The sequence below is a fragment of the Trichoplusia ni genome, chromosome 26 (assembly GCF_003590095.1).
Source record: "Trichoplusia ni isolate ovarian cell line Hi5 chromosome 26, tn1, whole genome shotgun sequence".
In the NCBI taxonomy this organism is placed as follows: Eukaryota; Metazoa; Arthropoda; class Insecta; order Lepidoptera; family Noctuidae; genus Trichoplusia; species Trichoplusia ni.
This window is the reverse complement of record NC_039503.1, coordinates 4,839,436-4,854,078: the sequence shown is the minus strand read 5'-3', so window position 1 is coordinate 4,854,078 and position 14,643 is coordinate 4,839,436. Positions and strand designations below refer to the sequence as shown.

Sequence of the window (14,643 nt, the reverse complement as noted above, 5' to 3'; positions counted from 1 at the left end):
TTCAAGGACAAAAATAGAAAAGAAAAAAGCACCGCAGGTTAGTTAACATTTGAAATATTTTGTATCGTATTTATTCACATTCTGTTTTCTTGCCATGGTATTGATCCTTCATTCATAAAGTAATCTTTTAATATGTCTCGTGTAGTACATGATCGTAAAGTTGGTATACCTGTATCTTCTACATTTTCGAATCCGACTACATTCAGCGTGTGTTTGAAATTGTAACCATCTCTTTTACGAACGAAGTTGTGCAAAATGCAACACGTTTTTACGATATCTTCCGAGAATTTAATAGATGTATTTAATGGGCGATGAAGTATTCTCCATTTGTTGGAAAGTAAACCAAATGCACATTCTATGCAGCGCCTAGCACGACTCAGCCTATAATTAAATATTTTTTTATCTGAAGACAAATGTCTTCCCGCATAAGGTCTCAACATGTGATCGGATAAACCAAATGCTTCATCACCAACAAATGAATAATTTAGTGCTGGACAGTTACCAACTGGTCTTTCTGGGGGTATATTAATAGATTTGTCTTCAATTCTTTTAAACAATTCACTCTCTGTAAATATAGTTGAATCCGATGCTTTGCCGTAGCAACCAATATCTACGAATGTGAAAAGGTAATTAGAGTCACAAACAGCCAAAAGTACCATCGAAAAATAATTCTTATAGTTGTAGTATAAGGATCCGCTGTCAAATGGATGAATAATTCTAATATGTTTTCCATCGATAGCACCTAAGCAATTGGGGAAATCAGTGTTTTGTAGAAACCCACTAGCTATTTCGTTCCACATATCTCTCGTTGGTTCTGGTATACATATAGCTTTCAACCTATTCCAAATTAGTTGGCATGTTTCTTTGACTATCATTCTCGCTGTAGATGCACCACGATAGTACGTCGTTTAATACAGTATTGTTGAATAATAATACGATTTTTTATAGCTGCCACATTACAACGAAAGTGGAAGAGTCTGCGCGATAGTTTCAACAGAGAAATTGGGAAGCAAAACAAAAGCGGATCTGGAGCATCAGGCAGAAAAGAATATATATATTTTAAACAATTGTCTTTTTTGAAACGTCTTAAAAATGTGAGATCTACTACAGATGAAGAGATTAATGAAAATGATTCAGAATTAAAACAACCACAAGAACTCAAGAAACAAGAAGAATCTTGTTCTCTCTTGTACTCATCACGATCTATAAGCAGTTCTAGGAGACGGGCAATGAAAAGAAATATTGATAAAACAGAAAACGAAATCTTGCAACAACTATCGGACAATTTAAAAAAAAAATATGAAAGACCTGAAGATGTAGATCCTGATAAAGATTTCTTGATGTCAGTCTTGCCGGATATTAGAAAAATTCATGATGATTTTAAAATTGATTTCAAGAGTGAAATGTTACAGTTGATTAAGAAGTACAAAATGTATGAACCTATTCATAATTACAGATCTTACTCATCACAGTCTTATGGATATTCTACACAAAACACAAATGCTTATACAACAAATCAGGCTACTACATCAACTGCGATGTCTTCTCCATCGGCATTGTCAAATTATTCAAACCATAGTACGGATGATAGTTCTATAATAGAAAATTTGTTTGATACCGAATCTTGAATTTAAAAATTGATTAAAAGGCCGAATTGTTACAGTTAATTAAGAATTACAATATGTATAAGTTTTCCGAAATTACGAATCTTATTCATCATAATAAATATTAAAATATTAAATGTGTTTTACTTACTTACCTTAATGTGATTGCGAGTCTTTCTGCAGGGGCGATGCTTTCTCGCATACTGGTATTTTGCCGTATTAATCCATCTTGTAACACTAACAATAGTTCTTGAAATGTAGTCAAACTCATTCGATAATGTCTAAAAAACTTTTTTGGATATCTTTGTAGATTATCGAAGTGCAAGTTAAGCCCCGGATACACTAGGGAACATTTTGTCCCGCAACATGACGCGCAACACAAAATATACGTGACGCTGCAACGTTGCATAGTGTCCCGCAACATGACCCACAACATTTTACGTGACGCGGGGCATGTTGCTTGCTCCCGCCTCGAGAGCGAGCGCACGTGTCCCGCGTCAGTGTTGCGCCATTTGTCACTGAGTGTAGTCGCGTACGCAACGTGCCTTTAAAATGTCTGTAGTGTGCGGAAATGATACCGTGCTTTTGCTTATAGAGCTTTACGAAAGTCGTGACTTGTTGTGGGATACTTCACACCGTGACTATCGAAATAAAATAAAGAAAAATGATGCATGGGAGGATATTGCCAAGGCGCTTAAATTGCCTAGAAAAGAAATAGAAACCAAAGTTCATACCCTGCGTTCGCAATTTGTCCGAGAAAGGAAGAAAGTGAAATCGTCAAAAACTACTGGTAGTGGACGAGAGGACGTGAAGTCCAGTGCATGGTTTGCGTACGATGCAATGAAATTTTTGCTAAAGGGAGCCACAACTTCTGGAAGCTTGGACACTTTGGACACAAACGTAAGTCATACTTTAGTTATTTTGTCATTTGTAATCAGTAATCACGGTCACATCACCTGCGACAAATTTAGCGCAAACGGGTTTATTTTTATTGAAAAGTATACATTTAATTTTGCATATTTTAAAAAACGCGCGTTACGAATGTCATTTTTTTTTTATACGAATGTCAACGTCATTCACAGCCATAGACTATATTAAAAGAGCATCGTTTGTTCGGAAACGTGGTTACTTAATTAAATTCTATTGCACTATTTTATATTTTTTTGAAAAACAAAAAAAAGGATTGACGTTGTTCAGTAACATTAAAAGAAAAAATATCGTACAATACTAGTTTATTCATTTAAAAATTATTCTGCCAGGGAACACGTCCTTCTTCACTCATGAAATATTCAGCAAATTTGTTTCTTATTTCCATAGCAGATTCAGGGTAGCGTCTTCCCATAGCATTTAAATTCGACATATTAACACAGCCAGTTTCTCTGCGCCAAGATCCTTCTAAAATATCGTGATCCACATTTTCAGAATCAAAAGTCCCATGTGTGTTGTACAGTGATCTCGATTGACTATTTCGCCTTAAAAAATTATGGAGGTATACGCACGCCATTACAACAACTTCAGCATTAAAGGGTAGGATGGTTATGGGAGTTCGGAATATACGAAATACAACACCTAAGATACCAAACACATTTTCGACAATTCTTCTAGCTCTTGACAATCGATAGTTGAAAATGCGTCTTGTTGTACCCACGTCATGATTACCGGGATATGGCTTCATCATGTTTTCTGTCAGTGCAAAGGCGCTGTCTCCTACAAGTACGTAAGGCATATTCGGCCCATCTTGTCGTATTGGGTCTGGAGTTGGCCAGTTGAGTTGGTTATCAGCTAAAGCTTTATAAAAAGCAGTCTCTTGGAATACTCCACTGTCAGAAGATTTTCCTTTAGCACCACAATTTGCATAGATAAAATTGTAATTTGCATCGACAATACCCAATAGGACAATACTAAATTGTTCCTTATAGTTAAAATAGTCACTTCCCGAATTCGAAGGAGCTTGGATTAAAACGTGTTTACCATTTATAGATCCAACGCAATGCGGAAAATTCCATATATTTTCAAAGCTTTTAGCCTTGGTTTTCCATTCATTTGCAGTAACTGGGACCTGTAAAGAAATAATTATATATTAAATACTATTTTTGCGTACTAATAATTAAGGATTCATGTCTAACAGATGTTTGATATAATACAATACGTGTTTTATACTTAGTATATTCGTATTATAATAATTGACTTAATATTTATATCATTATTTTTTCAGAGTCCACAAAGCCAAAACTCGATTTCGTCTTCGGATGAAGATGTCGTTCTACATTCTCAATCTACCGTTCCGGAATTTCAATCTCCTCATCAACTAGAATCGCAATCTACCATTGATCAAGCAGAGCAACCCACAATCCCTGCACCAACACCTTCATCGTCGCGACCAACTCGGAAGAGCCACCCCAATGAAGATAGATTGGAGGAGGCTTATGAAGTTCTGCATGCTGCTAAAAACAGAATGATGTCCCGAGATGAATTCGATGTTTATGGACAGTACGTAGGAACTGAGTTACGTGCATTAAATGACGAACACAGTGTAATTATGGCTAAATATTATATTAATAATATTTTATTAGATGCACGCTTAGGAAAATACCGTACAAGTTATAATAATCAAAGCCAGTCAGTTGTTCAACAGGGCTATAGCACTGCATCCAGTGATATTAGCCCCGAACCTTCTGAAGAGCATATTATACAAAATATACTTGCAAATATGGATTCCTCGAGCACTAATAGCATTGATGGCACTAATACTAATTAATTTACGTTGATCGTTATATCCATCTCGTACTCTTTAAAATTTATTTTACTGATGATTAAAATACAATTATAAATAAAATGTATGCGTTTTCTTCAACTTACCTTTACAAATATCTTCAATTTTTTTATCAGTTCTTTACAAACTTCTGGTACTATTTTACGTATTAGTTGTTTTGACACTCGAAAAGTGTACGACAAAGAAGCATAAGAATCTCCAGACTGATTGAACTAAAATTAATGGTTGAAGATTGATCATCCGATTAAATGGCAACGATATAGATAAATTCAACCGCTTTAGTTCTAAATAGTTGACAATAGATGGCGTTGTGCAAAAGTTTTAAAGAGTACAAAAATAATTGTTTGGGACGAAATAACGATGGCTCATAAAGGTGGTATTGAAGCCTTAAACAGATCACTAAAGGATATAAGGGGTAATAACAAGTTAAAGGGTGGCATAACAGTTTAACTGGCCGGAGACTTCCGGCAGATTCTACCAGTGGTACCAAAAGGCACCAGAACTGACGAAGTAAAGTCGTGCATTAAGAATTCTTATTTGTGGCCACAGGTTAATATTCCTTAACTGTCTAAAAATATGAGAGCACATTTGGGCGGGGATGAGTCTGGTGATAGATTTTCGGATCTCCTTCTTAAAATCGGTAACGGTGATTTTCCATCGTTTCATGGAATGATAACCATCCCGGAAGAATCAAATTAAATTAAATTAAAATTAAATTAAATATTCTTTATTTCAGGCAATTAAACCCATAACATGCATAACAAAAACATTGTGACTTAGACTATTAGAAACTAATAATAGAAAACTTTAAAGTAAAATAAAATAACAATATTAAAATAAAACTTAATCTAAATGAAATTAAAAATCCTATAAATCTTTAATCTCTCTTTTTAGAAAGACGTTATGGAAAACAAAGGACACAATGTTGTTGTTACTCAGGGCTACTCTGCTGTAGAATGATACCCTGAGCCTCTGCACTAGTGCGACAAAACCTGCAACTCTGTTCTCAGCGAACATGTCAGTCGCACTGCACCGCCAGGGCAAGTTCATCATTACCCGGAAAGCATTGTTATATTGTACACGAAGAGTGTTGAACGCACTTCTCGTGAACCGGTACCAGAGTTGGCTGGTGTAGAACGACTGACAGTACGCCTTGAACAGCGTCACCTTAACTTGTTTGGAGCAGTGGTAGAATCGTCTGGCTAGCATGTTACTCCTACAGGCTATACTGCGCCTCTGTCGTTCCATATCGTCATCATCCATTAAGTTTTCTGTTATAATATGTCCCAGATATTTAAACTTTTTAACAATTTTAAGCACGGTACCACATAAGCTTATCGGTAGTATTACATCAGGGCCTTTTTTACACTTAAATATCATAACTTCCGTTTTTTTTACATTGTATGTTAGGTGGTGTCGTGTTGCATATTTTTCACATACATTTATTAACTGCCTAATACCGTTGACCGACGGACTGAGCAGCACCATGTCGTCTGCATAACTAAGATTATTAACGCGCACTCCGCCGACCTGGCATCCGACTCTGGTGCTGCTCAGCTCCTCGATCAGCTCGTTTATGTATAAGTTGAATAAGACCGGCGACGTCAGACCACCCTTTTTTTTTTTTTTTTTTTTTTTTGTTTAGGCGGGGGAATCCTCATGGACACCCACTCCCTCGGGGGAGGAAATGGGTAGTGTCAGACTTTTACTGACTAAACCTGAACCGCCGTGCTACGTCATCCGCGTTTTTGTGTCGGTGTATGGCAATGCGTTGCAATCCTTCATACACCGACCGCGGGCTTCCACCGGCCAACGTCAGACCACCCTGCCTCACTCCACTTGTAGTCTATAAGTCTCCGACAGAGTGTTATTCCACTTCACCTGATTTATTTGATTGGCATACCAGTATTCTAAAACATTTATGATTTTCGGTGGTACTTTGGTTTTCCTTAATTTGTCCCACAGTATACTGTAATTTATAGTATCAAATGCACGGCTTAAGTCCAAAAAGCATGAGTATACTGTGGTGTTTCTATTTAAATACTCGTATACCGTATTTTTTAAGGCAAATATAGCGAAATCGGTGGACGAGCCTCGCCGGAAACCAAATTAATTGTGCATTATTTAAAGGTATATTGTTTTCATTCAGATGTTTCATAGTTAAAGTTTCAAATACTTTAGAGAATATAGTTGCCAATGAAATAGGTCGGTAATTTGACGAACTTGACACATCACCAGTTCTATTTTTTACAATAGGAACAACAACAGTTCTCATAAAATCTGCAGGTAAATAACTATGTTCAATACACAAATTAAATAACAACGCAAGCCTGTCAAAAAGTATCTCGGGTGCAAATAAAAGGTGCTCGACGCTGAGCCCATCGTGGCCCGGAGACTTGCCGCGTTTCATGCGCGTGACGCACTGGTACACGTCGTCCGGTGTGACGCGCAGCGCGGTGCTGCTCTCGTCTGCGGTCTCCGGATCACCACGGGTCCCGCGTCTCGCCTCTAAACTCTGACTAATGGAACTAGCAAAGGCAGACTGAGACTGTAGCAAGGGATTAAATTTATTAACAAACAAGTTAGCTATACTAGAAGGGTCTTGGTTTCCTTCAATAGACAAAGGCCTATTCGAATTATAATTTAGTTTATTGGTTTCTTTCCAGAAATTCCCAAAGTCTTTATTATTTCTGTACGAAGCTATGATATCCATTTTTATTTTTGTTTCGTTTAATTGACACCACCTGATTTTATTCTTAAAAATCTTTTTACTATTTATCATGTTTTCATATACAATACCCTGCGTAGGGCGTCCATAAAAGTTCCACAATTGAAAGTATTGCCTAGCTATGGCGTGACAATCTTTAACATGGAGGTTCCAACCAATGACTGGTTTTTTACGGTCTTTAATTTTACCTCGATATGAATGTTTACTGTTTACTATTGTTATAAATTTTGTTATACTGTTTACTATTTGGTTATAATATGTATCAATTAAACTGTGATGCTGATAATCATTGCATGAATTTACTCTACATGAGATAGTGGGCCACTCATATGCATCTAAATACTTAAAGCACAAGCCTGCATAGTCATATTTCTGTTCTGAATTCCTAACACCCCATATCGCTCTATTAATTGAGTGACTGTGAGACTTATCTGACTTTGGTATTAACATATCAATATTGCATTCAATAATCATAGGAAAATAATCTGAATAATATACATCATTTAAAACATAAATTCTTTCAACCACATTTAAACCAGCCTCGGTAACAATACAGTGATCTAACCAGCTCGTGGTGCCGTGGGCGTCACTTAGATAAGTAAATGAATTCGCAGATGTTCCAAGTAAGGCAAGGTCGGCACACACCCAACTCTGATCATTACAAAAATCTAGCATCTTACCCCCAAATAGACTACTTGAACGAGACACATCGGCATTGAAATCACCAAGCACTAACGCTGATTCTATGTCGTTCGTTTCGATAACTGCACTAATAACACCCAAACATTCCGTAAACAAAGGTAGATTGTCCGCGTCCTCCGTAGGCATGTAAACCGACATTACTATAAAGCTGCGGCCGGCGGTAAGCTGGATACACACAGCCGCAACGCGCGTCGATCCGGTGTTGATTGGGCTTACATTAGGAAACACGGATTGTCTCCATAAAATTCCTACTCCCCCCCTAAGGTCTTCCTTTTAGCACGCCTGCCGATGTATCTACTGCTGACACTCCGTGACCGGAAAAATCGGGATGAATTTTGTCCAGGTAACCCAGGTCATCTGGAAGTAGCCAATGCTCCTGGAGTGCAATAATGTCATGTTCTTCACATAGGTCGGTAATATGGTTAGCACATCGTTTTATAGATCTACAATTAAAAGAGACTATGCTAGTCTTCATTTTTAGGTCTGGTATTGTTGTGAATTGTGTACTTAGAGTTGTTACTACCTTGCAAGAATTAGTATCTAAAGTTTATCCAGACATTTTTCATATACATGATAAGCCTATTGAATGGTTATGTGAACGTGCCATACTTAATCCAAAAAACGATCAAGCAGCAGCTATTAACAATATCCTGCTCATGTCGTTTGAGGATGAAGAAAAAGTCTATACCTCGACTGATACTGTGGTTAATACAGATGACAAAAGTTTCCAAAGTCACAAACATTTTGCAAATTTTAGTAAAACTAACAGCTATTATTAAGTTATAACATGCTGGCTACTTCTTAAGCATGAATTTAATGTATAAAAATAATGTGTTATCATCTATTTCAAATATAGGTGTAAAAATTTCGAAACATTGATCAACAGACGTTTATGATTAAGTTTTGGAAAAATGCTTAGAAGCAAAATTTGTAGAACGGCTCTTGCTTAAAAAAAACATATTAATATAATATCAATATAATAGAATTTCAGACTACTGGAACACGCATTATTTATTTAAAAAATGATATTTTCAGAAATTACATGTCCAGAAACAAGTTTTTGAACGTAATGCGAGCATTGAACATCCAAAAGGTGGCAAGAAATGCAAGCTTAAATAAAATTAAATCTTTAAATGACGAAATAAATAAATACATGCAAAATATTTATCATCCCACAAGAGAAATTACAATTTATGAGTCACTGATGCTATGGCGAGGAAGACTAAGTTACCGCCAATATATGAAATCAAAAGCAAGCTGATAGGCGGCTCCACTACAAATTTAAAAAAGCATCTAATGAAGAAACACAGATCGACCTATGAAACCCTCATTCCATGCTCCGTGTCAGATGCAGCAGTTCTGGAAGCTCCTATACCATCAACTTCAGCAAGTACAGAACCCACTAATCCTTTAATTAAAACACATCCAAATAATTCGCAGCAGACTTTATTAAATGACTTTATTAAACGTCCAGTAAGTGTTGTCAGAGAAAAAAAAATTAATGATTTAATTTTTAAAATGATAGTGAAAGAACTTCAGCCTTTTTCTGTAGTAGAAGACGCGGGTTTTAAAGATCTAATTAATTACTTTGAACCAGGTTACGAAATGGCTTCAAGATACATATTAAGCAATCCTTTATTAGATGCTCAATACTCAGAAGTCCAAAAAAAGTTAAAAGACGAATTGGAGAGTGCAAAATATATATCGATCACAACCGATGGCTGGACTTCGAGAGCAACAACTTCTTACCAAGCTGTAACAGCCCATTATTTATTAAATTGGGAGTTGAAGTCTGCTTTATTAGGATGTTTTGAATGTCACGAGCGACACACGGCCGAATATATTAAGAATGAGCTGCATAGGTTGTTGTTGCATTGGAGCATACAAAATAAAATATTTGTCTGCGTTACCGATAACGCAGCGAACATGAAGGCGGCTATACGATTATCAAATTATGAACATTTCCCATGTGTCGCTCACACTATTAATTTAATCGTGCGTGCAGGTCTCCAGGACTCTGGACTCGGAGAATTAATAAAAAAATAAAAACAATAGTAGAACATTTCCACAGGAGTCCATTAGCTACAAAAAAACTACTTTCAATGCAGGAGCAGCTGAGGAATAATAAAAAACCCTGTAAACTTAAAATGGACATAGTGACCAGATGGAACAGCACCCTGGACATGATTGATAGGATTTGTTCTCTTCAAGACTCAATAGTAGCTACGCTTGGAATCCTACACAATCCAGTAGAAAATCTTTTGGAACGTGAATGGCAGACACTCCCAGAAATAGTTAAAATCTTGGAGCCATTCAAACAACTCACAAAAGAAATGTATTCAGAAAAAAAAATCACTATTTAGTTTTGATGCATCGAGTTATGAGTCTGCCAAAGATGCATTAAAAACTGAGCTGCAAAATGAGTTTCACTCTCATATTCAGTCATTAGAACCCAACGAGTACGAATCGAGTTTAGCTATATCAACTGGCGACACCGACGCTGATAACGACTCGATTTGGAAAGATTTTGACGCTTTGGCAACTTCAGCGTCTGCTTCAAACTCTACAGTTAGCAGCAGCATAATTACGATGAGGCAATATCTAGAAGAACGCATTATTCCGCGAAATGAGTGTCCTTTGAAATGGTGGCAGGCGCGGATAATTCTATACCCCGAACTCTCAAACTTAGCTGAGAAATATTTATCAGTGATGGCTACCTCGGTACCATCTGAAAGGACTTTTTCTAAATCAGGCCAAATATTAAGTGAGAGGCGCAGCTCTATGCAACCAAAGCGAATGGAAAAGACTTTAATTTTAAATATGAACCAGAGATTCCTGCCATAAGATGTTTATATTTAATATGTTTTTTTTTTACCGATATGACGCGACGAGCAAGATTCTAAATGTTAACGCTTGTCTGTGACAATTGCGGTACCTACTCTTCAAGTTCATTCTAAGGAAAAATATTTTCTTTGCTGTTTTAGTTTTTTTAAAAAGATGTTTTAATTTTATTTTTGATTTATTTCATTGTAAGAACAAAAGAATTTTGTTGTTGTTTTAATTTTGTTTAAAACCTGTTTTATTTGATTTTTTATGTTTAATTTCCTTCTTATTTTTATTTTGATTTATCGTTAGGATGTGTTATTTAAATATTATTTTCAATAAATATTTTTTTACATCTATTTGTTGCTTTTTCATAATAATCGATGCATACTGAATTGTGATGTTGTGAAACAACATGGCTCACTTTTAAAATTTTCAAAATTGTAAATCCATTTCAGAGGAGATGTTTCATTTTCGACCATCAGATGTACATTTATCAAAAAAGAGGAAAAAATGCTACAAATTTGGGAAAAATATTCTCTGGTGAATTTGAGATCGATTTGTTGTGCACAAAAAATAATAAAATTTTCAATTATTGCCATATTTATTATTTTATTCAACATGGCGTTCATTTGCTTGTATACTTCATTCGTTCTGAAATCATGTCTCATTAAATCAATGTTAGATAGAAAATAATTCAAAAATGTGTATTCTTGTAGTGTTAAAAATACATTACTATTATTCTCTTGTATTTATTTTTGAGTATACATAATAAAGTGTAACGATTTCATCGTTACAAAAATCTTTAGTCCCCATTTTTGAAGTGTGTTTCTGAACGAATTCATAATAACCGTAATTTCTACGACCTGTCATCGCTGTTATGACTCTTACGACAAATGTCAAACATGTTTAATTTTTATTTTGTACATAAAAACCATTTGATATTATGAGAAAAATGTTTCTTTACTCTATTCAGGGTTGAGTTTCTCAGTTTCGCTGAAATGAACAAGTTATGGCCGGAACCCCATTTAAAATGAAACATCTCCAAATAGTAGATTCCGTCAACAGTTTTCTTGTAGTTCGACACTTTACCTATCAAATCAAAATATATTTAGACTAACGGCCGCTTTCTATATTCGATCTTAATCCCTAATTTACGGATCGAGATTGACATTTGAATCCATTTCCAACTTTTAGTGTTTCTATAACCGATCCATGGATCGTTTTCTCGATCTTTTTCTTCAATCTATCTTTGGGAGGGCGGATCGAGATTTTAGATTGGTATTTGTATGAAAGTGACAGTTATGCGTTTTCTATAACCGATCTCTGGTTTTGATAAATCGATTTTTGACGTTTTTGATCTATAATTGCGATCCCCAATTTTTTACGGATTGTACTGAAAAATCTGTGAAAATGGAAATATTTTCAAGTGATAGTGATAGCGATCTTGAAGTATTAGCTCAGCTATCGGACTGGGATAGTAGTAACAGCGATGAAGAACAAACTCTGTCCTCAAAATTTGTAATTGTGATTGTGATGTATCGAGTGGCTGTTTTTTTTTCTGTACTTTACTTGTAAACGGGGGTCAAGGATTTAAGCTGAAGACCAGCGCTCAGTAATTCTTTTGGATTGCTAAGCATAAGCTGATGCTTAAACTTTTTTGCTTTCGGTATTATAGTTTTTGTGTACTAAGTACACTTTTACCAATATCTGTAATACTGGAATCAATAGATAACGATTATAATATTCTCGTTTTGATTTATTTATTTAAAACCATGAAGTATCATTACAGGGTTTACCCTAATGCGACAACTTAGAACTTAAAGTAAACAAAAATGGCAACACATTACATTATTAAAAACACATAAACACGTCAGTCTGATTTTGAAGAAGTTGGTGGTGTGGAGAGCGCTTGTAAGAGGTGCTTTGGCGAGCAAATTTGTTCTCGCTGTAGGTGCGGGCTTCGCCGCCGCCACACGAAGAGGTCCGGTTCACACGCTCAAGCGCTGCAATACTTCCGGTGATTCTCCACTCCACGAATCACCTTCATCAAGAAGACGACCAGTGCAAACTCCCGTCTCATATACAGTTGATCATTGCCAACTATGCTCAGAACAAACAGAGTGGGATCCATGAGTAGGTAGAACGGATACACCCCATAGAGTTTCTTGGACAGATGGCGCGTGAACTTATTCTGAACGCGCTCGAATATTGCCGCTGTATTCTATTCTATAATGAGACATCGGAAAACAAACAAAAATAAACTTGCGATTAAAATACACTCACAGGCACAATAACGCACCTGTATTTTTCAATCTGCAGAATCTTCAAATTTAGACCACATTTTGTGAGAGGTACATTGAAAGCTACCTTTAAGGCAAATAAAAAACAAAAGACTTGGAAAAAAAAAATCGTTTATTACAAGATTCTTACCAAAAATTGATTTAGTGCAAATTTTCGATGAAAATGTAACGATTTAAATTTAAAATAAAAGGTCCATTAAAAAGAAAACTTTAAATTAATAATGGGTGTTACCACCTCGGGCCCTTATTACTTCTTGGAGCCGGTTTGGCAATCCGTCCATGATGTCTTGGATATCCGATTGGGGATATTGTGCCACTCCTCAACCGCAGCTCTCTTGAGCTCTCCTAGGGTCGTTGGGGCTGGTACTCTTGCTCGGACACGTCTTTTGAGGTTGTCCCAAATGTGCTCAATTGGGTTAAGATCGGGACTGCGTGCCGGCCATGGTAAAACTTGTATCCCGACCTCATTAAGGTATTCAGTGACGGACCTTGCGGTATGGCAACGTGCATTGTCATGCATTAATCTAAAGTTGTCACCAATGAATGGTGCGAAAGGCATAACGTGGTCTTGAAGAACTTCCTCCACATATCTTTGAGCGTTTACACTGCCTCTATCGAACACAACAAGATCAGTACGAGCCTCGTAAGAGATACCTCCCCAAACCATTATGGACCCTCCCTGGTAACCCACTGTTTCCGTTACAGTGCATGGAGCAAACCTTTCATTTCGGCGTCTGTAGACACGCTGACGTCCATCTGGACCTCTTAAGGCTATTCTGCTCTCATCTGAGAACAGAATGTCCTTCCATTCCGCCACAGTCCAATCAGCATATTCTCGCGCAAAGGCAAGTCTAGCTCTACGGTGTTGTGGGAGCAGTTGTGGGGCGCGAGCTGGACGAAAAGCCCTCAGATTTCTTTCTGCTAGTCTTCTTCTAATCGTACGCTCACTCACACTGACATTTCTCACCTCAAAAAGGCGCGTACGAGCTTCAGTAGCCGTGCAAAAGCGATTTCTCAATACGCTGCTGACAACGAAACGGTCATCTCGAGTTGAAGTGCATCGATGTCGGCCTTGACCTGGCCTGCGGGTGTACAGGCCTGTCTCCCGAAATCGTCTGATGGCATCCCGTACCGTAGTTCGAGGTACACCGAGTACACGAGCGATGCGACGTTGGCTGTACCCAGCGTCAGCTAAAGCCACTGCTCTAGCCGCATCAGTTGCATCCAGTGGCATTTTTACAGTCACAAACAATAAGCGAACACTGCAAAACTCAAATTAAACAATATTCCCTCACTATGGCAGAAAAGAACAGGAAATGTTAACACGGTAACGTAACGGCAACAATGTCTAACAACGACTAAATTCCAAAAACCCTTCAGCGACACAAATTTAAGAAATTAAATAAGGGTATAAGTGTTTAATTTATTGCTAGAGTACCCACTTGACAAAAAATAAAACAGCTGATAACTCATAGTTTACGTAAAAAAACAGGGCGACGAAAGATATAGGTGGGCGGTTAATTGTGCCTGTGAGTGTATATTATGTTAATGTCAAACTGACTGACAACTTTTCGATTGACTGACGTTCCGTTACTGATCAATAAACGTTTATTGTCGTTTATGCTTTTTCTTATCTTACAGAATTACAGAATTTTACCGCTACGACTTCTCAATCATTTATTTTTGTATTTTGTGCACTTTCTAGTGATT

At 36.8% G+C, this 14,643-nt stretch overlaps 3 protein-coding genes across 3 annotated transcripts; 2 read left to right on the top strand and 1 right to left on the bottom strand.

The window, feature by feature from the left end:
- Nucleotides 1-38: 38 nt before the first annotated feature.
- LOC113505508 (protein ALP1-like) lies at nucleotides 39-994 on the bottom strand. The gene is made up of 2 exons (XM_026888251.1): nucleotides 782-994; nucleotides 39-610 (listed from the first exon to the last, which is right to left on the bottom strand). Exons 1-2 carry the CDS (start codon nucleotides 873-875, stop codon nucleotides 75-77), a joined length of 630 nt encoding a protein of 209 aa, XP_026744052.1. The 5' UTR covers nucleotides 876-994; the 3' UTR covers nucleotides 39-74.
- On the top strand, nucleotides 936-2,643 carry LOC113505726 (the record flags this gene model as incomplete). The annotated part of the gene is made up of 1 exon (XM_026888537.1): nucleotides 936-2,643. A coding segment is annotated over one exon (693 nt), but the record flags the coding sequence as incomplete, so codon positions are not given.
- Nucleotides 2,157-5,337, top strand: LOC113505725 (transcription factor Adf-1-like). The gene is made up of 3 exons (XM_026888536.1): nucleotides 2,157-2,504; nucleotides 3,820-4,137; nucleotides 5,272-5,337. Exons 1-3 carry the CDS (start codon nucleotides 2,157-2,159, stop codon nucleotides 5,335-5,337), a joined length of 732 nt encoding a protein of 243 aa, XP_026744337.1.
- The last annotated feature ends 9,306 nt before the right edge of the window (nucleotides 5,338-14,643 follow it).

What these genes read in the sequence shown, in the direction of transcription:
- LOC113505508 (XM_026888251.1), bottom strand. Translation starts at nt 875, where the DNA reads ATGATAGTCAAAGAAACATGCCAACTAATTTGGAATAGGTTGAAAGCT. An exon ending in TATGTGGAACGAAATAGCTA is followed by an intron (nt 611 to 781) that starts GTGGGTTTCTAC and finishes TCACATTCGTAG; the next exon opens with ATATTGGTTGCTACGGCAAA.
- LOC113505725 (XM_026888536.1), top strand. Translation starts at nt 2,157, where the DNA reads ATGTCTGTAGTGTGCGGAAATGATACCGTGCTTTTGCTTATAGAGCTT. An exon ending in TGGACACTTTGGACACAAAC is followed by an intron (nt 2,505 to 3,819) that starts GTAAGTCATACT and finishes TTATTTTTTCAG; the next exon opens with AGTCCACAAAGCCAAAACTC. An exon ending in CATTAAATGACGAACACAGT is followed by an intron (nt 4,138 to 5,271) that starts GTAATTATGGCT and finishes CTCTCTTTTTAG; the next exon opens with AAAGACGTTATGGAAAACAA.